The sequence below is a fragment of the Planococcus citri genome, chromosome 2 (genome assembly GCF_950023065.1).
Source record: "Planococcus citri chromosome 2, ihPlaCitr1.1, whole genome shotgun sequence".
NCBI classification, from domain to species: domain Eukaryota; kingdom Metazoa; phylum Arthropoda; class Insecta; order Hemiptera; family Pseudococcidae; genus Planococcus; species Planococcus citri.
In genome coordinates this window covers 79,032,373-79,057,359 of record NC_088678.1, presented here as the reverse complement: position 1 = coordinate 79,057,359, position 24,987 = coordinate 79,032,373, and the positions used below count along the sequence as shown (strand labels likewise).

At 35.3% G+C, this 24,987-nt stretch overlaps 8 protein-coding genes across 10 annotated transcripts in view; 3 read left to right on the top strand and 5 right to left on the bottom strand.

The window, feature by feature from the left end:
- Positions 1 to 2: 2 nt before the first annotated feature.
- On the bottom strand, positions 3 to 1,220 carry LOC135837871 (uncharacterized). The gene is made up of 3 exons (XM_065353295.1): positions 847 to 1,220; positions 551 to 680; positions 3 to 423 (listed from the first exon to the last, which is right to left on the bottom strand). Exons 1-3 carry the CDS (start codon positions 948 to 950, stop codon positions 169 to 171), a joined length of 489 nt encoding a protein of 162 aa, XP_065209367.1. The 5' UTR covers positions 951 to 1,220; the 3' UTR covers positions 3 to 168.
- A 145-nt stretch (positions 1,221 to 1,365) lies between these two features.
- Positions 1,366 to 4,411, bottom strand: LOC135837865 (RNA-splicing ligase RtcB homolog). The gene is made up of 8 exons (XM_065353286.1): positions 3,372 to 4,411; positions 3,104 to 3,299; positions 2,895 to 3,025; positions 2,425 to 2,818; positions 2,188 to 2,363; positions 1,974 to 2,108; positions 1,739 to 1,903; positions 1,366 to 1,674 (listed from the first exon to the last, which is right to left on the bottom strand). Exons 1-8 carry the CDS (start codon positions 3,465 to 3,467, stop codon positions 1,447 to 1,449), a joined length of 1,521 nt encoding a protein of 506 aa, XP_065209358.1. The 5' UTR covers positions 3,468 to 4,411; the 3' UTR covers positions 1,366 to 1,446.
- Positions 4,412 to 4,962: 551 nt separating this feature from the next.
- LOC135837870 (uncharacterized) lies at positions 4,963 to 7,029 on the bottom strand. 2 transcript variants are annotated; one of them, XM_065353293.1, is made up of 6 exons: positions 6,661 to 7,029; positions 6,400 to 6,576; positions 6,172 to 6,308; positions 6,038 to 6,094; positions 5,696 to 5,821; positions 4,963 to 5,469 (listed from the first exon to the last, which is right to left on the bottom strand). In XM_065353293.1, exons 1-6 carry the CDS (start codon positions 6,812 to 6,814, stop codon positions 5,050 to 5,052), a joined length of 1,071 nt encoding a protein of 356 aa, XP_065209365.1. In that variant the 5' UTR covers positions 6,815 to 7,029; the 3' UTR covers positions 4,963 to 5,049. The 2 variants fall into 2 exon arrangements, with proteins under 2 accessions (XP_065209365.1, XP_065209366.1); XM_065353294.1 differs by having other exon boundaries at positions 6,400 to 6,573.
- Positions 7,030 to 7,431: 402 nt separating this feature from the next.
- Positions 7,432 to 8,109, top strand: LOC135834198 (uncharacterized). Its single transcript, XM_065348037.1, has one exon. It carries the CDS (start codon positions 7,432 to 7,434, stop codon positions 8,107 to 8,109), a length of 678 nt encoding a protein of 225 aa, XP_065204109.1.
- Positions 8,110 to 9,268: 1,159 nt separating this feature from the next.
- On the top strand, positions 9,269 to 9,694 carry Rpp21 (ribonuclease P protein subunit Rpp21). The gene is made up of 2 exons (XM_065348036.1): positions 9,269 to 9,594; positions 9,682 to 9,694. Exons 1-2 carry the CDS (start codon positions 9,269 to 9,271, stop codon positions 9,692 to 9,694), a joined length of 339 nt encoding a protein of 112 aa, XP_065204108.1.
- Positions 9,577 to 15,158, bottom strand: LOC135834196 (mutS protein homolog 4-like). The gene is made up of 16 exons (XM_065348035.1): positions 14,972 to 15,158; positions 14,451 to 14,877; positions 14,227 to 14,372; positions 14,006 to 14,154; positions 13,627 to 13,933; positions 13,324 to 13,550; positions 13,050 to 13,247; positions 12,778 to 12,964; positions 12,542 to 12,684; positions 11,989 to 12,092; positions 11,652 to 11,874; positions 11,463 to 11,564; positions 11,243 to 11,356; positions 10,962 to 11,170; positions 10,687 to 10,879; positions 9,577 to 10,601 (listed from the first exon to the last, which is right to left on the bottom strand). The coding sequence occupies exons 1-16, from the start codon at positions 15,063 to 15,065 to the stop codon at positions 9,870 to 9,872; spliced, it is 3,555 nt and encodes a 1,184-aa protein (XP_065204107.1). The 5' UTR covers positions 15,066 to 15,158; the 3' UTR covers positions 9,577 to 9,869.
- A 166-nt stretch (positions 15,159 to 15,324) lies between these two features.
- LOC135837873 (ER membrane protein complex subunit 5-like) lies at positions 15,325 to 16,077 on the top strand. The gene is made up of 2 exons (XM_065353297.1): positions 15,325 to 15,763; positions 15,842 to 16,077. Exons 1-2 carry the CDS (start codon positions 15,430 to 15,432, stop codon positions 15,850 to 15,852), a joined length of 345 nt encoding a protein of 114 aa, XP_065209369.1. The 5' UTR covers positions 15,325 to 15,429; the 3' UTR covers positions 15,853 to 16,077.
- Positions 16,073 to 24,987, bottom strand: part of LOC135837850 (sodium- and chloride-dependent GABA transporter 1-like) — a 28,633-nt gene continuing 19,718 nt past the window's right edge. For both annotated transcript variants that reach the window (XM_065353261.1, XM_065353260.1), the window contains exons 3-12: positions 22,607 to 22,741; positions 22,403 to 22,531; positions 22,137 to 22,287; positions 21,720 to 21,852; positions 21,382 to 21,620; positions 17,988 to 18,204; positions 17,762 to 17,914; positions 17,423 to 17,626; positions 17,187 to 17,357; positions 16,073 to 17,110 (exon numbers count right to left, since the gene is read on the bottom strand). In XM_065353261.1, the coding sequence (XP_065209333.1) occupies positions 16,955 to 17,110; positions 17,187 to 17,357; positions 17,423 to 17,626; positions 17,762 to 17,914; positions 17,988 to 18,204; positions 21,382 to 21,620; positions 21,720 to 21,852; positions 22,137 to 22,287; positions 22,403 to 22,531; positions 22,607 to 22,741 (1,688 nt within the window). In that variant the 3' untranslated portion in view covers positions 16,073 to 16,954. The remainder of the gene's footprint in view (positions 17,111 to 17,186; positions 17,358 to 17,422; positions 17,627 to 17,761; positions 17,915 to 17,987; positions 18,205 to 21,381; positions 21,621 to 21,719; positions 21,853 to 22,136; positions 22,288 to 22,402; positions 22,532 to 22,606; positions 22,742 to 24,987) is intronic.

Sequence of the window (24,987 nt, the reverse complement as noted above, 5' to 3'; positions counted from 1 at the left end):
TGAAAATGAACAATAATCGTATATTTTTACACTAAATTATATCCAAGTTTTATCATGTATGGTGCACCTTTCAAAGTTATAATATTATTCTAAATGCTTTATACGGTATTTTTTTTAGAAAATACAATTTTATTCGCTAAAAATACGTTAAATTAAATCACTTATTTCTTATATTTGATGAAAACCTCGAAAATCGGGATAAAACTCGGTATCCTGAAACATAGTAACTACTTGATTGGTTCCCGGATCCAAAGCTGTAGCTAGGCACCTATACAACCCCCTATCCAGGGGATTAACATCGAATAAATGCAAAGTGCTGCCATGGGGTCGAGTATGAATATCGTACTGATGACTTATACCATGCCTACGATACAGAGAGCTCAAATCTCGAGTACCCATATCCGCACGTTCCCAAATAATATTCTAGAACAGATACAAATTCGTATGCATTATTTTTAATTTAATTAGTCAAGGTGATGAAAAAAAAATGAATAAATAATAATGTAATATGCAAATTAAAAACAATAATGCGTGAATTTGTTCGACTTACTGATATCATTAACATGCTGTCTGGAAATTCGCAGGTTACTTCTGCGTTTCCGGTAGGCATCATGCGATATCGACCTTGTCCCATTCGTACTCGACGAAAACGATTTTGAAGTTCTGATATTGACGCCCAACTGAAAGAAATTATCAATTTTCATTTTTAAAGCTAATTTTTCGAAGGGATATTTTTTCAGAAATTCATTACTAAAACTAAGTAACGAAAAAATACCATATTATTTTGACCAATTTACGTCTGAAAATATTTGAAATTCAGTAAAAAAAAAAAAAAAAAAAACTTACGCATGATTACCCGGATAATACTGCTGCCAAACAGGAGTAGCGATTTCTGACACCACAACAGAAACGATAATAAAAATCTCCAAACTCCAAAGAATTAATTTCATCCTCAACACCTACATAATATTAAAAAACCACTCCGAATAACAAACACCGACACCCAACAGTACAGTCGAACACTAGCACAATAAATAGCACATCATATCGCGGCGGCGCTAGCTCGTCGAAATCGAATCGAGCAAAAAAACTTGAATTTTTTGCTATTACAACAAACAACATTAAAAACAGTTACGGTCCAGTGTGACTGTTCGTTTTCTTGGCGGTTTTTTTCCAATTGTTTTCATTGGTAATGACCTCTGCTCGTATTTTCACGATTAACGGCGTAACGGATCACGTCTCAATTTGAATCGTATCGAATGGCAAAAGAACCTCCTCTTGTTCACTTCGAACTGGGCCAATATGTACGAGAGAAACGTACGAATACTATGGGAATATAACCCGAGAATATTCTAGAATCAGGTATTCGATAAAAAAATAAATATATTTACAGGTAAGTAAAAAAAAAATCTCGATAATAAATATAGATCACAAGAGGAGAAAAAATTATCCCTTGATTACGGCGATGGGTTTAAGCTTGAAGGTTTTTTTACTAATGCCCGCTTCGTGGCATGTGTTTACGACATCGGTGACGTTTTTATAAGATTCGGGAGCTTCTTCCATGACTAATTTAGGCGAAGCTACACGTATCGAGATACCCATCTCTTCTAATTTTCGTAATACATCTGTGTAATCCAAATTACGTCTCGATTTAGCTCGTGATAACGCTCTACCCTGTAAATGGATCGGAATTAGAATACGATACGACCAAATAAGGGAATAGTTCAGAGATACGTACCGCTCCGTGGCACGTAGAGCCGAAAGTATCTTTCATTCCGGCTTCAGTTCCAGTTAGAACGTAGGAACATGTACCCATAGTACCGCCTATTAATACTGGTTGCCCCGTTAATTGATAATCTACAGGAATTAAGGGGTGATTAGGAGGAAACGCTCGGGTCGAACCCTGTGGGAAAAAACACATAGATGATCATTCGGGAACATAAATTTTGCAAAGATATTTCGCCAGATCTTACTTTGCGATGAACTAGTAAAGTTTTTGGTCTTCCATCGACAATATGTTCTTCCACTTTGGCTATATTATGAGATACGTCGTAAATTACATGCATATCTAGATCATCGGGCGTCATTTTGAATTGTTTTGCAAAAGCCTGCGCAAAATATCGATTATAAATATGTACATCAATCATTACAATCAACGCGAATGTAAGTATCGATAATTATTATTACCTGTCTGCATAAAAATGTCATTGAACTTCGATTAACCCATGCAAAATTCGCAGCGGCAGACATGGCTTTGAGATAATTTTGACCTTCGGTAGAGTTAATATGAGCGCAAGCCAATTGTCTATCGTTTACTTCGATCTGATCACGTTTCATAGCCTTCTCCATTTCAACCAAAGCGTCTGAAACATCGTACGAAGTTAATATCTCATCATTCAAACCAATTGAGAAGGAGTTTCATACCTGTAGCTACTTGATGCCCGAAACCTCTGCTACCCGAATGGATCATCACACATATTTGACCGGTTTCTTCGATACCCATTTTACTAGCTGCGTTTTTATCGTAAATTTCTTCGACTACTTGAATTTCGGCATAGTGATTTCCGGCTCCTAACGTACCCAATTGGGGTAAGCCTCGTTTCTTGGCACGCATACTGACTTTGGACGGATCCGCGTTCAACATTCGGCCGTATTCTTCGCAATGTTCTTTATCTTCAGCCCAGATGTATCCTTCTCGAAGAGACCAATCCATACCCATTTCTAAAGCTTCTTCCAAGTCTCTGGCGTTCATTGGGATGATACCTTTGGAACCGACACCGACGGGAATATGGTCGAATAAACTTTGCGCTAGTTGTTCCTGAAAATTCAGCGAAATGTTAACTCGAAGCTGATGAAATTTACTCCTCAATCTGTATCGAACTTGGTTCATTTACTTTAATTGGGAGGACATCTTCGGCGAATAAATTAGTACGTAGTAATCTAACTCCGCAATTAATATCGAATCCTACGCCGCCTGGAGATACTACTGCTTTAGGATCGCTCATATCGAAAGCTGCCATATTACCTGCGAATATATCCCATTGTTACACGATCATTCTACAATTCGTAGATAAAATATAGATAATTGATTCAGTTTACTAACCGATGGCAAAACCGTAACCCGAATGTACATCGGGCAAACCAACAGATCGACCAACTATACCCGGAAGAGCAGCTACATTAGCTATTTGCTTAACACCCGGCAAAAAACCACCGACCATTCCAGGCCTGCAGGAGTTGCGTAATTCATCTAACATCAATCTTTCCAGATTTTTATTAACGTAAAATACTCCTTCAACCTGTAAAAAATAATTATTACACAAGATGAGAAGGAATTCAACGAAAAAATCTATGAAATGAAATCGACTTACGTTCATGTTTGGTTGAAATCCCTTCTTGATTTTCCAACAGTAAGGGGAGATTTTCTCCAAATACTTGAGCTCATCTTCGTATTTTCGCACAACCATTCTGAAGTGAAGATGTCTGATCTACTTTTTCGCAGTAAAATTCACTTATTTAAATTATAAATCGCGAAAAAATACCGAGAAATTGGACATTTTCGGCTCACAGAACGAAAAAAAAAAGCAAAAAACCGAAGTCGAAATTTTTTGTTGGCTTTTGGTATTTGCGTAATGCTGCAGCATGGAAATGGAATAGTATATTACACCATAAGGGGCGAAAGTGGACGTTTTAACGACGAGTATTGTTCACTGAGCGAGCCGAAGGCGAGTGAAGTGGACGAGTTTACTGAACGAACCGAAGGTGAGGGAAGTAACTGCTACCGAACGAGCGAAGCGAGTGAGGTAGCAAAAGTTTGCTGATCGAGCCGAAGGCGAGTGAAGCAAAATTTACTCGTCGTTAAAAAGTTCACTCTCACACCTTATAATGTAAGATATTTTACATTACGAATTATAAGAAAGTATACGCATTCGTCGCTGCTAGTATGTGGGGACCATGGTATTCAGTTGAGTCTTGAGTCTCTGCAGAATGCAGAGTATAATATTGTGCAAGTTATTAATTTTAATTACATGGGTAATGAAATATGTAAGATAAATAAATCGTTATTCAAACAAAATTCGAACAAACACAGCACATGCACATGACGAAAGAACTGACCATAACCACACACTTTTGACTTCACAAACAACAAAATAATTCAATGCTTGATTAACGCAAAACCCAGAAAAATCTCAATAATCTCATAACAATGTGTTACTCATGTAAGCCTACTCGCGTTTGTTATCTTTTCGATAGGTTTCGGCTTGTGTTTGGTTAACGCGGGTGGAAAACTTCTGTACGTGTTTAGTTGACGCGGGTCGAAAGTGCCGGGATGAAAAGAGGGCTTTTCGCCCCGCATAGAAGGGGCGAAAGTGTGTACTTTCTTATCATGAGTAATGTAAATTGATTTTGCTGACGTCACGTAGACTTGCTAATTTTTGATTTTATTTTTTTTTCCTTAAATTTTAAAATATAAAATATAAAATATAAATTTCATTATATTTTTTGATTTAGACTTCGACTTTGTTTTTTTGAGCAATTTAAGAATTGAAATTCCTACAAAAATTTCACCCCATGAAGTTGAAAAGCTGAAATTATTCATTTCTTACTCAATTTTTAATTCAAGTTCATGCTGGTTTGATTCAATTCAATTCAACATTCAAGGTGATTTCATTTCAACTTTCAAGTAATTTTGGAGTCTCCAGCCATATTTTGAAGTTGAAGATTCTATACTATACTTCTAAAAATTGCTACAGGCACGGGAACAGCTTGAAATCACATTCAATCGTCCAATCCAATCGAATCATCGTACTAAAAATAAAATTAGCATCTAAAATTTGGCTGATGAGTGGTGAACTGGTGATGTATTTTTGCATAACAAGAACAACACTTCAAACAACATCTACAAAGAAAAAAACCTGGATTTTCTATCGAAAGGACAGAAAGGAGAAATGCTTCCTAAAATGAAAATCAAAAAAGAAATTTAATTTTTTCTTAGTAAGTAGTATTTAAAAAAACTCGTCTTATTTTTTTACAAAATTTCACACCAAATTATTTTAATGTGCCTACTTTAAAATCAATATTACTGCCATTCAACAAAGCCGATATAACATCATTCGCATCAATTGATTGCGTTAAACGATAATTTTTATAGGATTTCAAGCCATCTATCATGTTAGCTGAAGCTTTCACAGACTCGGACAATAAATCGTAAGCGTGAGCCATAGCCACTGCTATCGCATCGATTGAGTATCCTTTATTAGACAACTCCTTGAACATATCTCCGGCGAATTTATCTTTCGTAGCAATATGGATCCAACGCTGTTTTCTGATTTCAAAGGACTTGGCGAATTCAGTTTCCAGAACGTTGATCTTTTCCCAGTCCAACTCGAGTTCTAACTCACAATCTTTCTCCTGACTATCCATTTCTGCTAGCGCGAGAAGTCGGTATCGGAGTAGCTTTGCACGATCCTAGAACAAATCATTATGACATCATCAGTATCATCACTTGATTCATCTTCATAGAAGACAGTTCGAACGAAAAAATAATTAAGTTAGATTAAAAAAACACTTCACAAACTGATTCTTTAGGTTTTTTTTTTTTCAAAAAACACGTAAAATATTCGCACAACTTTTTTTCCAATGAAAAAAAAAATAGAATCTACGTTACAGAAGCGTACTTTGTCCTAGTACTTACAAGCTCTATTCGCAGACTCGTAATTTCTTGTTTGAAGACATCAGTTGCTTTTGCAATACCAAGCTGGTAAGCGGCATTTCCTTTTCCTGGGAATTCATTTTTCACTGCTTCCAATTCTGTTTCAAACTGGAAGCATCAAACAACAAGAAATCGTCAGAAAATAATAAGCATAAAATCATAGAATATACAGAACTATCGATCGTTAAAAAATTGATTCCAATCAGAAAGAGTTAAAACACAACAAATTTAGTTCTATCATGCAATTATTAAGGTAACGACACCATAATAATGTTCCAAGCGCAACTTATCGGTTATCGCATAAAAATATTAAAATTATTTCACCTTGTCACGTTGCTCGGAAGGGTCTTGCTTCTTATTTTTGGCATACTCAACGGTTATCTAATAAAAACACAACAAAAATTCATAATAAACGAGAAAAGAAAGAGAACACAGAATAAAAGTGGAATAAAACTTACATTTTTGACACTACTTTCATCATTATTAACGTTCGAATAAAATCTATATTGTCCAGTACGAGCCACAGCTGATGCATTGAACGCTCCAATTCCTCGTGTACGATTCCAGGCCCCGATTATCGTACTCGAAATCGAATCTATACAACGTAAAAGACAATTGGAAAATACTGAAAATAATGTACATAATCGTGAAGATACAATCATCATCGGTATATCGACAAGCTATACGTTGAACAGAACGAATGAGCGGACGATCCATATCGGCTTGTCGAACTGGATTAATTAGATAGTTATGATCAACGCAACCGGCTCCAGCTTGGTAATCGAAGACAACTTCTTGTAAATTCGTCTGCTCTGGCATTTCACGTAACCTTACATCACGTTCACGTTCAATATCAGCTTCTGCTACAAATTTATTTTAAAAAATCAACACGTCAGTGGTCAGTAATATTTCATCAAGAGAAAGATGATGAAATTCGATATACCTACCTAATTTTGAATTACTGATGTCTGTCAGTATTTCCACAGCATTCGGTGTATCTTCTTTCAAACATTTCACATGAAGTACAGTTTGTTCACGAGACGTGTTGTTTCTAGCTGCAGCTAGCAAGGGACGATGAAGATTTAATATTTTTGAGGTCATTTCTTTATTCTTGTTCTGATTAAAGAATAGAAATTGGAAGCTCTCAACTTCGTTAGTTCGTTATCAGTTTCTAACCCGATGTATGATGTAATTAAATTACAAATTACAACACTAAAAGCTTAGAATTGTAGTACAATGAATGAACTTCAAAGTTCAAACTGGAAGAGAATAAAAACAGAGTGCATCACAACAATACTCAAAAATTGCAATTTATTGCAATTTACTGCAACAACAATAACAACCAAAAAAAATTTAAAAAGCTTGAAAGTTTGTTTTGCTTACGTCACGTAGACTTGCTTCACAGAGAAAATGAAACCTTTTGTTTTTATTTTCGTTGCGGTTGTTGTTGTTGTTGGTTGACTCCTTCCTTATCATAAAAAAAATCAATGGAAACCTTCGAGAGTAGTGGAATATTTCCAAGTTTGTAGAGGAAAATTTTCTCAACGAAATGCTCTAGTTCGGGTTTAGTTTGTTTAATAATTCGGCCATCGTTTAACTTTCTCGATACTTTTAAACGTAAACGTACAAGTGGTAAAACTTGAAACTCGACTCTACTGGAACCTCTGGCGAAACATTTAACTAAATCAACATAACCTCGGTTCAACTTCCTCACTGAAATGCCTGCATTGACGCTATCCCCTTTGTCACCCGAAACTCGTCGAAGGTACGTCCTAAAGGTGGAAACCGCCCTGATGTTCTTAGACGAGATAAAATACAAATACATCAGGCAACCTCAAGTATACAACGATTTCCTCAACATCATGACGGAATTCAAATCGCAGAAAATCGATACACCCGGAGTCATCAACAGAGTAATGCATTTATTCAAAGATAACCCCGAGTTAATCCAGGGTTTCAACGCTTTCTTACCTCCTGGATATAAAATCGATGTCGTACGATCAGTTCATGGTAATCTAGCTCAAGCATCGGTTTCAGTCGATACTCCAACATCGAGCTCATCTTCATCCGTTTCTCCAAATCAGCCAGTCATATTGCCCACCTTCAATTACGCCATCAATTTCGTCAACAAGGTGAAATATCGATTCAGAAACGAACCCGATAAATATCAAAATTTCTTGGAAATATTGCACACGTATCAGAGAGATGTCGGAGCATCTTTCAATGAAAATACCAGCTCGGGTAGAGGATCCCTTGAAGTCGATGTGTTTGTCAAGGTAACCAGATTGTTTGAAAATCACAACGATTTAGTGCAAGATTTCGTTCACATGCTACCTCCGGGACCTCCGCTGGAGTTCACTGCTGCTTTTTATCCAGTCATTATCCCGGAAGAATGAGCACCTTGAGTTGAATACCTACGATATTGATTAAAGAAATGTTTCATTACGAGTAACGCTACAGCTATCGTTTAATTTGTTGATTGTTATTCTTGTATGGTTTGTTACGTACATTTTCAGTTACTTTACTCTTTTCTTTTTTCGTTGATTTATTTATTTTAATTATTTTATTGTGTTCTTTCATTTTGAGCGACTTATCTGGTAACTTTTCGAACACTCAGTGTCGGTCATCTGTCACTAATTTTGTACGCATTGTGGATGCTAATGTGATTTAAACATGATTACGAATCGGATATGATGAGACATTTGAAAGTTTACAACACTCGTTTAGCTTTTGATGTAAATGCGCAAATTTTGTATTTTATTTTCATTATTATTATATTTTATGTTTTTATTTTCCTAATCTTTTCCAAATGGCTTTGCTCGAATCGAGTTAATGCTCTATGAACGATTCCGGTCTGTGGTGACGTTCGTGTTTTTACTTCGTATGGTAGTAATAAATGTTTGAATGTTGTTCACTTATTGTGAATGTGAACTAGGTATCTTTATTTTCAATTTTAGATTTAGAATTTCATCGCTAGATTTCAACATCTGTATCAGGATTCACTCTGACGTATGTCTTCGAAGAGTTAATCTCATAGTTGATTGAAAAAGTTATTACTTCTACTTCTTCTAGGCTAAAAATGTCTCCCTTGACAGACATGGGGAGGTAAAAGTCATTTTTGCAGCTTCAGCTTGAATTAGGGATGATAAATTTCCAGAAATTCATACCTATTTTAGAAATATAGAAAAGAAACTTACTGAAACTTATCAGAAAGTCACTGGGAATTTTTATTTCTTCAAAATATGATAGAGTTCATACTCCATTTGAAAAAATTTCATTTATCAACTTCAACTAATAAATTTTCAATTATTTCCCCAATTCCCCATAAATAATTAATAATTTCCAAAAACTTTCCATGGAAATTTCCACTCAAACAGCTGATTGTCACCTTCACCTCATCATAAAAAATACTCCCCGTTCTGTTCAAATTATCCAACCCTTATCATATCCATGTGCTTTGCTTATCATTCTCTTCAGTCAGTTCAGTCTTCAGATTTTTTTGTTATATGTTCAATGAATTCATATCCATGGTTCTAGTTGATTAAATCCAATGAAATGGAAAAAGTAACCGAAGGATTCGTTCGCGGTAGTGACGCATTTGAAAGAATGAATTACCTTTATCAATTGAGCGAGTATTGGTCCAAAACTAACCCCAACCTTTCCGCTCATTATGCCAAACTAATGGTAGCTATTTCGAAGAAATCTGTGCTCCGGCTGGATCGTTCTATCAAAAGATCAGTATGTAAAGGCTGTGGAGTATTTTTATCCGAAGGAGAAACTGTTCGGTCTCGCTACGCGAAAGAACATAATGGACAAATGGTCTGCATTTGCAAACGTTGTGGTGTAATGAAACGATATCCATGTCCTAAGGATGATAAGAAGTACGTACATTTATTAAATACTTATATGAATGTTCGACATTACTTAAAAAATTTAACTAGATTAAAAATTTCGTTTCATTTTCACAGGAAAAAAAGCTGAAAGTTTGACGTAAAATGCTGACCGGTAATTTATCGTTCGATGAGGATCCGAAATCGGAAATGAAAGACATATTTATCAGCTCGCCTCAATAATGTTGGGATAAAACTCGAATCAACATCGTCTCGCTCAAGTCGTAATAATTCTGTTATTGTAAAACATCGATAATATATTCTTTTCAAACACCTCCAAAATAAGGCGGTGGTGGTTGGCATTGGGCGTTTTTCTTCTTCGATTTCCTAATACTCTGAAACGTAAAAGTCGTTTCATTCATACGCCAAAACTTATCATCGTACATCGGCTCCATTTCGAACACTTTTCTCTGCATAACGAACCCTAAGGTTACATTTCCAGCACTACTCGAGGATTCGGGCGTAGCACTGTAAGGAGTGGTACTCTTACGAAGCGAACTCATCTGAGGACTGATACCGTTACTGCTCAAAGCCGGTTCTTCGATACTAGATGTGGAAAATTGCGACATCGGTTCCAAATTCTCATCCTCCGATGGCTCGTATTCCATCGATTCTTCATCCTGCGCAGGAATTCGGTAATTTACAGGTGTTGGACGAGGACTCGGACTGCGGAAGCTGTTAATCGAAGACTGTTCGGGGCTCATTTCGTAATCGCTGACTGAATCTTCTTTAGGGTCTTCTTCGTCGTGATTGGTTTCCATTGGGGGAGATGTTACGTAGTTGTCAGGGATTGGAATCTGAGAACGGAGTTGCTTTTTTCGTTGTATTTTCGCGATGAGTTCTTGAACCAGGGATAGATTCAGAGATATCGCGAATTCGCAAATGTCTTGAACGTGTTGTAGAGTGAGGGTATTGTCTTTGAGCATTTCGACCATTGTTAACACGATGTTGTCGATTTGCTTATCTTCGCTGAGACTGTTTTCGGCTACTGGGGTCACCTGAGTAATACAAACGAGGGTTAAAAACGAAATAAATAAATGCGAAAAGGCGACGACGAGGTGAAATCAACCGAACAGTAAACACCTTCCATTGCGAGGCTAATTTCTTGGCTGTATTTTCACTCAAATCGAGAACTTTCTCAGGTAATGCGGTGCTTCGAGCTAATTTCAGGCCATAATGGTCTAGTTTCAGCACTCCTGGTACTAAACGATGAGTGTAGATCAATCTGGATAATTTTTCGTTATCGGAATTTACCTCAATTGCTTCGAAATGGTAGCTGAAAAGTCATCAAGTTTAATCGAGACGTCTACAGGTTTCTAGAGCAGCTCGAGGGCCGAAGGATTCAATAGTCTACGTACTTGACAACATTACAATATAAATCTTGCAATTTGGTTAGATACAAAAAATGAGTGGTGAAAAAAACGAACACCTTGGTCGCTAATAATTTTTCGCAAATTGCCCAAGCGATACAGCTACCTTCTTCGGTCGACGTTCCTCGGCATAATTCGTCGATTATGATAAGACTGGTGGGAGTCATCGAATTCATAATGTACTGCATTTCTTTCATCTGTAGAAAAAAATTACATTTTAGTTGAAATATTTGCCAAAAAAAGAGAGAATTATTTAACGAAAAAAGTACCTCTAAAATAAAAGACGAAGCGTTACATTCGATTTTATCGTTGAATCCAATTCGGGCAAAAATTCTATCAGTGATTCGAAATTGTGCTGAATCAGCAGGTACGTAGCAGCCAATCTAATAAAATAGGTAAGTCATTAATTACCTACATCCATTTTTCGATAAGGTTTTCCAATTCTAATTTCTGGAAAACCTCGCGTAAAATGTAATTAATGGCACTTACCTGAGCCATTATTTGTAAAAGTACAATTTGTCGAATATATACACTTTTACCGCCCATATTAGGACCGGTAATAACGCAAAAATTTTGATTAGTAGAAAGAAACTGAAAAACACAACAGAACAGTGATACCTCGAGCACGTTTTTCAACAGGTACATATTTCGATAGGTACTTTAAAAACGAAATCTTACAATATCATTAGCTACCGGCTTCGAATACGCGATATGGTTCAGAATAGGATGTAAAGAGGCTTTTAAATCGGTACAGTCTTTGGAAAATTTCGGTTTCACGTACATTAGATTTTTGCTTATCTGGGCAAACGACATGATAACATCCAATTCGGCGATACATTCGCACAGTTTGTATAAACTACCGATAAATGGTCGAATGTCTTCGAGCATGTTGAAAATTATTCTGAATAACACGAAAATTTCATAATTCAACTTATGGCTGAATCGAATTTACCAGTCTACCTACTTGACGGATTTCAAACTCATGTATGATACGAAAATTTTCTAGGAAACTTACGAACTGCTGAGTAGCTCAATTTCGTGTATGAAATGATTCATCCGTTCTTTCAAAAATAATAATTCTTTGGTCGTCATCGTAATTAGAGATCTTGTCTTTTGAACCTGAAAAAAATTCATGTATGAAGTAGGTAGTGGAGAAAGTGCTAGGTAGGCAAAGGGTGACTCTCATTTTAAAGTTTTGATTTTTTACACTTTCGCCACTGAAATTGTAGGATTTTATGAATAAATAATTCTCAAGTTTTTGATTACCCACCAAGTTCGAAAATGTTGGGCAGAGAACTCCCCCCCCCCTCCCCTGAATAACCCCACATTTGAATTTAAAAAAAAAAAATCAAAAAATTGACATTTCTGCGTCAAAAAACCTTCCTTGGCCGCCCTAAACAATTCTCAATTGTTTTCAATTTTTCATGTCTAGTCAAAATTCTTCTTCATAACGTCTTTTTCAAAAAAAAAGCTATTGGAGGGGGGTTCGAGCAGAAAAATTTTCACAAATATAAGAGCCACCTCTGAAGTAGGTATAGTCCAGATGAAAATCTTATGAGAAAACCTACTTGAATAAAAATCGGTGGCAAATCTTTCAGATTGAAATTCTTATTCTCATTGGTCAATCTCATCTGTAAAACGGATCCTTTGCTTCGTAACGTTCTTATAACCAATGGTAATCGATACTCTTTAATCAAGTTTTCAACGACTTCTGCAAAAAATTAAAAAAAAAACATTGACTCGTTATTTTGTAGCAAAAAACCAAGCACTTGATAAATTTAAACATGAAAAATTTCAAACTCGCCATTGAAATCGCTAAGTAATTCGGAATACGTTAATCTAGCAATATCAAGGAATCCATTGATTCCAGTTTTAATAGCGAAACATCTTTGGAACTGAGACATTACAAAACTTTTGCTCACGCGCGAATCATCGTTCAAAACTTCGCATATTTTATCAGTCATTTGCTTATACTGCGGATTACCCAAAACCTGCAAAAATATAGGCCCAAGAATAAAAATCCAATTCATAAAATTTTCGGTAGGTATCATTTTTTTTTAAATTTATGGTACTTACATCAACAAAATCTTGAAAAAATTTATTCTTCGCATTTTTCAAAGCATCTTGCAAAGCGGGAAGCACCTCGAGTGAAGTTTTCAGCAACAAAGCGTTGTTTATCTGGATTTCGGCACCTCGCAATGTATCTTTGACATTTGGAATTTGAGTACATAGGCAAAGCAATTGTTCGATATCCAAGAATTTGGGCAATAGAGCCTAGGAAATGCACCATTGTTAATTTCTTACAACATATTTTCATTGATTAAAAAAAATACGATAGGTAGGTACGTACTTTAAGCGAATAAAACAATTCAGGCGTTTCAATCATTTCAGTAACGCAATCTAAACGTTCTTCTATGACAGATTGTTCGGTAGAAGGTTGTAAAATCAAAGACCTGAGTCGTCTTTGCCCTCCGATGGTACAGCAGTTATTCAAAACCGAGTATAGCGTATTTTCAGTCGTGGTGTTTCCAATACTTTGGCTTATAACGAGTTCTAGCTTTTGAGATGTTTCTAAATCTAGGTATTTTCGGGAAAAAAAATCATTCAGTTACTCTCAAATCGTCAAAAAATTACTAATTGTCGAAATAGTTACCTATAAATACAATATTATCTCCGCTCTGATACTCAATTCGAACAGATTTCGGAGCGAACATCATGCTTTGCTCGAATTCGGAATATCTTATCAACGCCGCCGTCGCCATTAAAGCGTGAGTTTTTCTCAATACGATTAATTCGACCGATGAATATTCCGGTAAACATAACCCTTGTACTTGCTGCAACCCTTGAGAATCGTTGAAAAATTTACGTTGAATGCTAACGAACGATATCCTAGGGAAATTCTCCAGCAATAATTGATACAATTTGTTCGTTTTATCGCAGAACGAATTCGGAACTAAAATCTGAAATTTAAAAACTTACATCAGTATCAACAGACGCAAAAACGCGGACAATTAATTAGCAACGTTGCTCACTTGAACAGGATTCAATATGTTTATTTTTCTCAATGTATTCATGTACGTTTGAGTATCATTGATTTGGCATAGAATTAAGAATGGTCGTTTAACATCCACCGCTGCGATACCTACTTCACCTCTGGATTGACCTCGACCTTCTATTATCGCTGTAAAAATCGAAAATTATCAATAAGCACATTCGAGGAGCTATGATCGAAAATGATACAATGAACGCTTACCTATTATGGTATGATTTGTCGAACTAGGAGCCGCTGACGTTGCTGATTTGCTCGCTTTTCCAATAACCGGTTCATCATTATCAACACTTTTAGCCGAAGCTGCATTTGATTTATTACTACGTATACTCGACGATGACGGCGGTATCCTATGTTCATTTAAACCATATTAAAATTGACACGTATTTGATAATTTTGATATCGTATTAACCAACTATTACACTCACGTTTTTGTTTCAACCGTCGTACTAAAAAATAACTTCGAAGGTTTACTCTTCGTATTCGTCGCTGCAACAGGAGATCGTTCTCGATCGCCTTCCTTATTCTCGGTGATCTGCGGTAGCAAAGGTTTACAAATCGGACCGAAATCCACCTTGAATATGTTACTAAAATCTAAAGTAGATCGACTAGTTTCTCCTCCGTCAATCGGAACAGCGTATTTGTTGAATATATCGCGAGGTGTTTCCGTCCTATTATTGAACCTCGAATTAAACGACGCTGGAAATCGTATATTTGATCTCTGCACGAAAGGCGAAGATATCGATGAATTCAGAGCTAGCTTGGTCGGTAAACCATCACGAGTAACGTATTGAGTTGCTTGAACACGTAATGAAGGCATCTTGTTCTCATAGCTTTGATTTTGTGCTTGTTGAGCTAACAATAACAATACATAGGTAGTCAATTAGTCATCAGAATTTACCACGAACAGGATGAACAGATAGGATGATTCATCAACTCATTTTCGTACCTTTACGTCGAGCAGGATTTTTACTGTAGAGAAAATCTTTATCTAAATCGAACGATATATCGTCTTGATTCACACCCCAGTTTTTAATATTCATATTAACACGAATTTAACGCGAAATCAACTCGAAAAATTCATTAAAATAACTAACACTAATGAAGAAATTTGAAAAAGTCGTTAAAACAATGAAAATTCAGGAAAATGGAGGTAAATTCTGTAAAACAGTGATGTAATACCAAAGCACAAAAAATTTTAAAAAAAATCTCACGTTTTCAAGTTTTTGTGCTGTGGTCATACTGTTAATACTGCCTGAAATTTTTCTTTTTTCTCTTCAAAAGCCAACAAAGTTACGAATTTTTCTTGTTTTTTTTTCAAAAACTTCCTAATCCTAATCACATCAAGTTTCGTCGTTAAAATCGAGTTAATTCGTCGAATTTACAATTAATTTCGGTGTTTTCACAATGTCTAGACGATTTTATCGAAATCTAACCATCTTGAGCTTGCTTTCGCTGTGTCACACAGCGTATTCAGCCGCCAAACATCGTTCATATTTACGTCTAAAAGAACAAGAAAATGGAACTCTTCCGTTGGATATCATCGTTCAAGGAATTCTCAGTTTGGTAATCGCTATGATCGGTATTGTAAATATCGCCGGAGAATTCAAAGAAATCAGCGCGACCAAGAATTTGGAACGAAAGTCCTGGGAAACTTTACGAAATGTGCCATCGTTCTACGTATTCAATCACCGCGGACAGGCCCTTTCACCAGATTACAACAGTACCGAAGCTATCCAAGGTAATTGATGCGGTTTTAAGACTAAAATGAACCCATTTCACTTCGTAAATTACTTCAATTCCGTCTTACACGTTTCAGGTCTAAGTTGAGAAGATGATAAGTTGGAAGTTTTGGATAGAATACCAAAGATACGAGTCTTCATTTCACCTGCGCTGGAATTACTCGAACAATGTCGTGGTTTGGTTCTTTATATCGAGTATGTTTAATTTAATATCAAATTACGTTTCTGTAAATAATTTCTATTGTAGGTTTTCTCTTGTGTACGTAAACGATGTTCCGTTGTTGATTTTTAAAATACAAACGTAGAAATGCGATCGTAATGATTTATTAATCTTTAAATTGTTTACAATTACGTAGACTTAGATTATACATGTCTTCGAGAAAATGATATGAAAATAATAGACAGGTGCCTGTTACGAAACTGGTTCATAATTCGCAGAATTCAAGGATAAACTTGAAACACTGGTCGTCAATGAATCCAAAATATCAATCACTGGAGTCGTAAAATAAATAATAAAAGGAAAATATCTAATCAAGGAGTATTTAAATGCAAGGAACTAGTTAGCTAGTAGAATTTGAAAATCATCAATTATTTCTGTTTTCCTATTTTTAGAAAACCTCTCACTCGAAAAAAAAGTAACCTAATTCTAATAAAACTAATATAATATGTATGTCATCTAATCGCTCATCTCAACTCGAATAATTCAAAGGGCGTGCAATTTCTACCCTCTTAAAACTAATAACACCAAAACCAAAATTTCCAAAACCTATTCTTCGTCATTTAAAAAACATATCACCACGTTAATAATAATATTAGCAATGGTAACTGGATATTTACAACGATTACAAACCTCCCATTAATCACCTCATCCATCGATAGGAACAAAAAGAAAGCTAAGAATATCTAAAGGGGAATCGATCGTAAAAACGAAGGTATTCTATGCGAAGGTATCACAGAGTAATAAATTAACCTAAAGCATCACTATACCTAGTTCCATAACTGGCACCTTGTAGAAAAAAATAAAACAACACGGTTTCGTCAATCAACTCATCCAAGATCCACCCTTCCTCAAGGGACCTGAAACGTGGCGAAAACTGAAGCAATTTACATACAAATCTTAATCGTTAGGTCACAGATAAAGAAAGAGCCTCCTCGTCTTCTCATATCGGTGTATCTTCATCGATCACTTTTCAATTGGCGAGTTTCACCTGGGATGCGCATAACAGGCCAACTTTACTTTCCGATACCGGATTCGCAGGTTGTATCATATCGGCTGAAATCGTTTCCGTTGTGTTTTTCTTAATTGCCAAAATTTCAAATTGCGGAGTTACTCCTCTTTTGAGTTTCTAAGGAGAAAAATAACTCGTTAGGATAGAGTCGTTAGTGTAGCTCACAAGATAGGGGGAAAATTATATTGTTTACTTCTGCCAATGTGCCTGGTTCTTTGATTAGGTAATAAATCATGTACAAAGGTATCCACATCATGGACATGGTTGACATACAAATACCCAGATATTCTCCCCATTTCGGATACGTGTAACTTTCTCCGTACTTGACCGGCTCGAAATTGAAAGCGAAGAATAAGAAAACGCCCTGTAACATGGATTTGTTGTTATAACGAGTCTGAGGAAGAAGAGCTTGGACCTCTTAAGACGTACCATCATAATGAAAGGAGCAACAAATTGAAGACATATCGTAAAGAACCAATGCAACTTGACTCCCATCATTTGATAAACACAGCTATTGAATCGTTCTGTTCCAAAGAACCACGAAATAGCGATCGTTTGGAAGAAGCACACCCACAATAAACTAAGACCAGATGCGGCGTAGAAATCAAATAATTGGAAAATGTAAACTCCGCCCTAAAAAAATTGCGAATCTCATGTAAAATTCACAAAAATTAGTAAAATTGGCAGGGAGGATTTTATCGAAGGAGAACAAAAGAAATTTGAAGAGCTTTCATCCACCACCTCGAGTTGGTTTGTCAATTTACCTACCTGAGTAACCATCGGAATTCCGAGCAGGAACATCGAGAAGCAGATTACGAATGCGAAAAGTTTCCTACGCGGGCGTAATACAGAAGACCATTTATCCACTAAACCTGTTATAAATGATTCCACGTTACAGAATTCGCTATCGATACCAATGATCTGAAAACAAAATTGAAATATGAATTTTCAAGTTGAGTTTAAAATTTCCTGACTGGTGGAGGGAGACCCTTACAGCCAACATGAAGAAAAAAAGAGCTGCCCATAGAGGGGCAGCTGGTAACTTCAAGACTACTTCTGGATACGTAATGAAGACTAAACCGGGTCCACTCTGAACAACGCTGTTGACGCTGGTCCCCTGAGTGAATGCCATAAAACCGAGGATACTAAATGTGATCATACTGGCCAAAACACAAGTGATTGTGTTCACTATGCAGGTCACAACAGCGTCTCTGTGAAATTCAGAAAAAACAAACTCGCAATTAGTTACATCATATGATCGAGAGTTACGTACATATAAAAAGCGATTTTATGACTGAATAATCTCGAGTGTGTTTAGAAGAAAATTTAGGGCTCCTTTTTCTGAGGATCAACCTCACCTTTCAAAAAGAAATTGATATCTCTGCCTGTATGTAATGATTGAAAATTTTTTCGAGCAACGATTGTATCTCTGAAGCTAGCAAATATTTTTATAGTGATGGGAAAATTTAAATCTATGACCTCCCTTCCTTTAATTTCAAAAATTAGGTGCGAAGAAGCTGGAGGGAGGGAGATCAAATCACATTAAATTTAGACTTCGATGAATTATTGAATTTTTAGTTTTTGAATAATCAAACGATAAAAAAAATTCTCCTAAAAATCAGCATTCTCCAACTCAAGTCAGCATTTCTGGAGACCATTTCGATCGGTATGTGCTCAATTCTTCAGAATTCTCAGACATGTGTTCCATATTAGCGATTACCGGGGAGGGGGGAGGGAAGGAGGTCACAGGAGGTGTTCGCACTGTTCGCCTGCGATTTAAACATTACCACGATTTTTGAAAAGAGCATGAAACCACACTAAGCAAAATTTCAACAGCCCAAATCAAGTTTTCTATTTTTGGTGAATTTTTGAAAACCCAAAATTGACCACTTTCGTAGATTTCTATTTTTTTTTTTTTTTTTAAGAAATTAATTATTCCGTTAAAAATGATGAAAGTTGTTCTAAAACTAGGTAAATATGTATTCCCCAAAACCGAATTTTACGAATTCTATCCATTCTGGAGCCTCCAGCGCGAATTTCTGTGACTTCAGAATTTTTGAATTAATTTGAACAGCTCGACATCGTGTTGTAGCTTATTCTCTTCACTATTTCCAGTCATTTTGGAGACTCCGGCGCAAATTTTGATTTCTCTAGAACTATTAAATTTCTCGAAAAGCCGTGAACGTTAATTTGGAGCGAAAAATCAGATTTTGGCTAATTTTTTCAACATTTCCAGCCATTTTGGAGCCTCCAGCATGAATTTCAATTTCTCCAGAATTTTTAAATTTCTTCAAAATATGAAAAAATCAACTTGAGAAGCTAAAAGTCAAGTTGTGGCTTATTCTTTTCATCATTTTCAGCCATTTTGGAGCCTCCAGTATGAATTTTGATTTCTTCAGAAGAAGTGGAAATTAATTTAAGGGTCTGTAAATCACACTGTCCCTCATTTCCAGCCATTTCGGAGACTTCGACACAAATTCCGATTTCTCCAGGATTTTTATACCTCCAGCATGAATTTCAATTTCTCCAGAACTTTAAAATTTGTTTAAAATGCGTGGAAATCAATTTGGATGGGTAATTAATAGGTTTGCGGCTTATTTCTCTCACCATTTCCAGCCATTTTGGAGCTTCCAGCATGAATTTCAATTTCTCCAGAATTTTTAAATTTCTTCAAAATGTGAGAAAATCAAATTGAGAAGCTAAAAAATTAGGTTTTGGCGTATTCTTTTCATCAATTCATCATTTTCAGCCATTTTGGAGCCTCTGGCATGAATTTCGATTTCTTCAGAATTTATGTAAATTTCTCCAGAAGAAGTGGAAATTAATTTTGAGGGCCTATAAATCATACTGTCCCTCATTTCCAGCCATTTTGGAGACTCTGGCGCGAGTTCCGATTTCTCCAGAATTTTTTTATACCTCCAGCATGAATTTCAATTTCTCTAGTATTTTTAAATTTCTTCAAAATGTGAAAAAATCAACTTGGGAAGCTAAAAGTCAAGTTGTGGCTTATTCTTTTCATCATTTTCAGCCATTTTGGAGCCTCCGGTATGAATTTCGTTTTCTCCAGAATTCGTAAATTTCTCCAGAAGAAGTGGAAATAAATTTGAGGGTCTATAAATCTTACTGTCCCTTATTTCCAGCCATTTTGTAGACTTCGACGCTAGTTCCGATTTCTCCAGAATTTTTATACCTCCAGCATGAATTTCAATTTCTCCAAAATTTTTAAATTTCTTCAAAATGTGAAAAAATCAACTTGAGAAGCTAAAAAATCAAGTTGTGGCTCATTCTTTTCATCATTTTCAGCCATTTTGGAGCCTCCAGTAAGAATTTCGATTTCTCCAGAATTCGTAAATTTCTCCAGAAGAAGGTGGAAATTAATTTAAGGGACTGTAAATTACACTGTCCCTCATTTCCAGCCATTTCGGAGACTTCGGCGCAAGTTCCTATTTCTCCAGAATTTTTATACATCTCCAGCATGAATTTCAATTTCTCCAGAACTTTAAAATTTGTTTAAAAAGCGTGGAAATCAATTTGGATGGGTAAAAAATAGATTTGCGGCTTATTCCTCTCACCATTTCCAGCCATTTTGGAGCTTCCAGCATGAATTTCAATTTCTCCAGAACTTTAAAATTTGTTTAAAAAGCGTGGAAATCAATTTGGATGGGTAAAAAATGGATTTGCGGCTTATTCCTCTCGCCATTTCCAGTAATTTTGGAGCCTCCAGCACGAATTTCAATTTCTCCAGAATTTTAAAATTTCTAAAAAAGCGTGGAAATTAATTTGGCAGGTAGAAAAATGGGTTTGTTGTGGCTCATTGTTTTCACCATTCTCGCCATTTTGGAGCCCCCAGCCTGCATTTCGATTCCTCCAGAATTTTTTTACTTATCCACAAGGTGTGGAAAAAATTTCGATACCTCCAGAGTTTTTAAATTTCTCCAAAAGACATGAAAATCAATTTGAGCAGTTAAAATTCGGGTTTTGGCTCATTATCGACCTGTGGAACGAGTTTATTCACATTTGGAACGATTTCCAAGCGGATGCCTCAATTTCTTTCTTCGTCAGTACATTTTATAAGGCGAAAACAACGTAAATTCAAATTTATCTGTTCGTGGACCGATTTTCGAAACCACCACACATCATTTTAGGGCATCCTGTGCCTTCTAGAACCTTCCAACATGATTTTTGATTTCTCCGGGAGACGTGGACATTAATTTGGGCAGCAGAGAGGAAGAAGGACTCGGATCGAAATTTTCTTAATAACTAAAAATGTTCCCAAGTTTCCAACTCACAACATTGTTTAAAAAATTTTTCGAAAAAAGCCATAAGTACAGAGAGAGCGATTTCTTTTTGAAAAAAAAACCTCGAAAATTCGCGTAAAAAATATATACCTGTAGCAATTGTGTTCGAAACGATTATACGAGCCTAGAGCTGGTAACGTTCCTACACCTAAACTGTATCCAAAAAATATCTGAGAAACTCCGTCGATCCATGTCTGAGCTGATTTCAATTTTTCGAAATCGGTAGAGATGAGAAAACGGAGCCCGTCAACAGATCCTGGCAATGTCACCGCTCTGAAGAGTAAAATCATTATTATGACGTATGGGAATAACGCTGTGAACCAGACCACCTGCAAAAACAGACATAAAATGAAAAAATTATCGCAAAATTTACCCCCTCCCCTCCCAACATTACAAAGAATCAAAATAATAAGTGTTATAATAATCACCTTTCCATTTTGATGAAGTCCTCTGCCTAAAATAATGTAAATAATCAGCCATCCAATGAACAACGAAGCCAACAGCTCCCACTGCATTCCACCTAGATTTTCGATACCTTCGGTAATCATCAACACGCGATGTCTGAAAAAAAAAATCAAAACATAAGTTACCTAAACAAAACAGTACACGAAACCAAACACTGCGGTTGAGCTATCTGAACCCTGCACCCATTCATCGTATCCCCGAACCACATATGTACATATGTACATCCCATTAAGAAACGGCCAACTCAATATGTAGAGTGGCAAAATAAACTTAATGAATTGAAAACCACAATACACATTAATTAGACACGACGGTCTCAGTAACCATTCAACGCATGTGAATTCTTTCCATCAAACCTGATGTAGAAAATTTTTTCTCACCTCCAAAATTCTTCGGCAGGGGTGACGGTAAATGCAACCTTGGTTAAATTTAAATTGGTAACATTTCTGCTTATATTGTATATGGATGTTTCATTATGCGTATTGACTGAGATAGCATCTGTGACGCAGTTTTCACTATTCCACCAGTGTCCTAAAAAACAGTTATAAAGATACTATCATGATTAATCACACGCAGAGTTATTGAGAAATTTTTTTTCACCATTGTCTCAAGGACGATTGTTTAGTAGGTATAGATTCATAATTACCGCAATCCTGCCAAGGTAAAGATGGTAAGGATATGAAACAACTGAATAAATATAGCAAAGTCCAGGATACGATTATACAATAATATACGTCCAGCAGGAACACTATCGTCATACTAGCGTAACCGGTGCCTATTTAAAAGAGAATTGTATTTAAAAAATCGCACCATAAATCGCCATTATCTTGATAGGAAAATGAATACTTACCAGCGAATATAGGGCATAGTTTTCCAACAAACGTCATTCCTCCGGAACCTAGATACTGACCAATGGCAACCTCTTGGAAGAACATCGGGATTCCGCAAAATAACGCCGAGATAATGTAACATATCAGGAAGGCTCCTGGAAATAAATTGTTAGTTAGGTAGGTATTTTAAACTTCATCATTTCATGTACATACAAAAAGACTTATTTCAAGAAGTGACATTGAGAATCAAAAAAGTTTGGAAAAAGTAATCAAAAACGTTGGACACGAGAAAAAAAAACATTTCAAAGTAAAAAACCGATCACAATAAAAATTAATTTAAAAAATAAATATAAAAAAGGACCTTAAGGTTATCGATAAATGGCAAAAATAATGACTGTAAATTTTTGTGAGAAAAGTGAGACTATTTTGTAGGTAACTTTTTGAAAAAAATACTCATAACTTTTTGTTAATTATGCAAGTATTTTTGTCGATTTTTGACATAAAAATGAGAATGTCTGAAAATTTTGAGCAGAAAAAAGGCTTTTTGACAATTTTAGGTAAAACATGATGCTTTTTTGCCATTGAGGGGTTCCATGAAAAATGGGCCTTGCTCATTTTTTTGTTTTTTTTTTCTTTTACAATTATTACATTTTTTTTTATTAATTTCACCATACTCAGTGATACAAGTGTTCTTTCATAAAAAAAAAATACAAGTTGGAAAATGTTTGCTCGTAAAAAAATTTTCTAGTCCATTTGAACTTGGGAAAAAATTGACTAATGCCCCTTTTCCATGAAGCCCCTCAATTTGTCAAAAACGTGAAAAAGTGACATTTTTCTAGTGAAAAAGGGCCATTTTTTCGAGAAAAAAGTGACTCTTCAAGAGAAAAAGGTGACATTTTTTTGGTGAAAAAAGTGATCTTTTTAAGAGAAAAAGGTGACATTTTTTATAGAGAAACAGTTTTATATTTTTTTTAGTGAAAAAAGTGACATCTTTTTTTTTTAGTAAAAAATGACTTTTAGTGAAGAAAGTGACATTTCTAAGTGTAAAAGTCATTTTTTGTTTACATTTTTTAGTGAAAAAGTTACAGTTTTCAAAGCGAAAAATGACCTTTTTCAGTTAAAAGAGTGACATTTTTTTAAAGTGAAAAACTGACATTCTTCAAGTGAAAAAAAGTGACCTTTTTCAAGTGAAAAATGATTTTATTCAATTGAAAAGTGACTTTATTCAAGTGAAAAGTGACTTTTTTAAAGTAAAAAAGTAACTTCTGGCAAAGTGATCTTTCTTAGTAAAAAAAGTGACATTTTCAAGTGAAAAGTGACATTTTTAAGTGTAAAAGGTCATTTTTTGTTTACATTTTTTAGTGAAAAAGTTACAGTTTTCAAAGTGAAAAATGGCCTTTTTCAGTGAAAAGAGTGACATTTTTTTAGTGAAAAACTGACATTCTTCAAGTGGAAAAAGGTGACTTTTTTCAAGTGAAAAGTGACTTTATTCAAGTGAAAAGTGACTTTATTCAAGTGAAAAGTGACTTTATTCAAGTGAAAAGTGACTTTATTCAATTGAAAAGAGACTTTATTCAATTGAAAAGTGACTTTATTCAAGTGAAAAGTGACTTTTTTCAAGTAAAAAAATAACTTCTGGCAAAGTGATCTTTCTTAGTAGAAAAGTGACATTTTCAAGTGAAAAGTGACATTTTTTAAGTGTAAAAGGTCATTTTTTGTTTACATTTTTTAGTGAAAAAGTTACAGTTTTCAAAGTGAAAAATGACCTTTTTCAGTGAAAAGAGTGACATTTTTTTTAGTGAAAAACTGACATTCTTCAAGTGGAAAAAGTGATTTTATTCAATTGAAAAGTGACTTTATTCAAGTGAAAAGTGACTTTTTTCAAGTAAAAAGTAACTTCTGGCAAAGTGATCTTTCTTAGTAAAAAAGTGACATTTTCAAGTGAAAAGTGGCATTTTCAAGTGAAAAGTGACTTTTTTAAGTATAAAAGGTCATTTTTTGTTAACATTTTTTAGTGAAAAAGTTACGGTTTTCAAAGTGAAAAATGGCCTTTTTCAGTGAAAAGAGTGACATTTTTTAAAGTGAAAAACTGACATTCTTCAAGTGAAAAAAAGTTGACTTTTTTCAAGTGAAAAGTGACTTTTTTCAAGTAAAAAAGTAACTTCTGGCAAAGTGATCTTTCTTAGTAAAAAAGTGACATCTTCAAGTGAAAAAGTTACATTTGTTGAAAGTAAAAAAGTGACTGTGAAAAAGGAGGCATTTTTTTTAGAGAAAAAGTGACCTTTAGTGAACAAAGTGACCTTTTTAGTGAAAAATTGACATTTTTAGTGGAAGTGACATTTTTTTTAGAGACAAAGTGACCTTTTCTTAAAGGAAATATTACAAAAATCAAGACTTTGAC

Coding starts and splice junctions, on each gene's coding strand:
- LOC135837871 (XM_065353295.1), bottom strand. CDS start 950: ATGAAATTAATTCTTTGGAGTTTGGAGATTTTTATTATCGTTTCTGTT. Junction 681..846: donor TATTATCCGGGTAATCATGC/GTAAGTTTTTTT, acceptor AATTTCTTTCAG/TTGGGCGTCAATATCAGAAC. Junction 424..550: donor ACAGCATGTTAATGATATCA/GTAAGTCGAACA, acceptor TATCTGTTCTAG/AATATTATTTGGGAACGTGC.
- LOC135837865 (XM_065353286.1), bottom strand. CDS start 3,467: ATGGTTGTGCGAAAATACGAAGATGAGCTCAAGTATTTGGAGAAAATC. Junction 3,300..3,371: donor GATTTCAACCAAACATGAAC/GTAAGTCGATTT, acceptor TATTTTTTACAG/GTTGAAGGAGTATTTTACGT. Junction 2,109..2,187: donor TGACATTTTTATGCAGACAG/GTAATAATAATT, acceptor TATTTTGCGCAG/GCTTTTGCAAAACAATTCAA.
- LOC135837870 (XM_065353293.1), bottom strand. CDS start 6,814: ATGACCTCAAAAATATTAAATCTTCATCGTCCCTTGCTAGCTGCAGCT. Junction 6,577..6,660: donor CATCAGTAATTCAAAATTAG/GTAGGTATATCG, acceptor ATAAATTTGTAG/CAGAAGCTGATATTGAACGT. Junction 5,822..6,037: donor CTTCCGAGCAACGTGACAAG/GTGAAATAATTT, acceptor TGATGCTTCCAG/TTTGAAACAGAATTGGAAGC.
- LOC135834198 (XM_065348037.1), top strand. CDS start 7,432: ATGCCTGCATTGACGCTATCCCCTTTGTCACCCGAAACTCGTCGAAGG.
- Rpp21 (XM_065348036.1), top strand. CDS start 9,269: ATGGAAAAAGTAACCGAAGGATTCGTTCGCGGTAGTGACGCATTTGAA.
- LOC135834196 (XM_065348035.1), bottom strand. CDS start 15,065: ATGAATATTAAAAACTGGGGTGTGAATCAAGACGATATATCGTTCGAT. Junction 13,551..13,626: donor AGATAATATTGTATTTATAG/GTAACTATTTCG, acceptor GAAAATACCTAG/ATTTAGAAACATCTCAAAAG. Junction 13,248..13,323: donor AATTGTTTTATTCGCTTAAA/GTACGTACCTAC, acceptor TGCATTTCCTAG/GCTCTATTGCCCAAATTCTT.
- LOC135837873 (XM_065353297.1), top strand. CDS start 15,430: ATGTCTAGACGATTTTATCGAAATCTAACCATCTTGAGCTTGCTTTCG.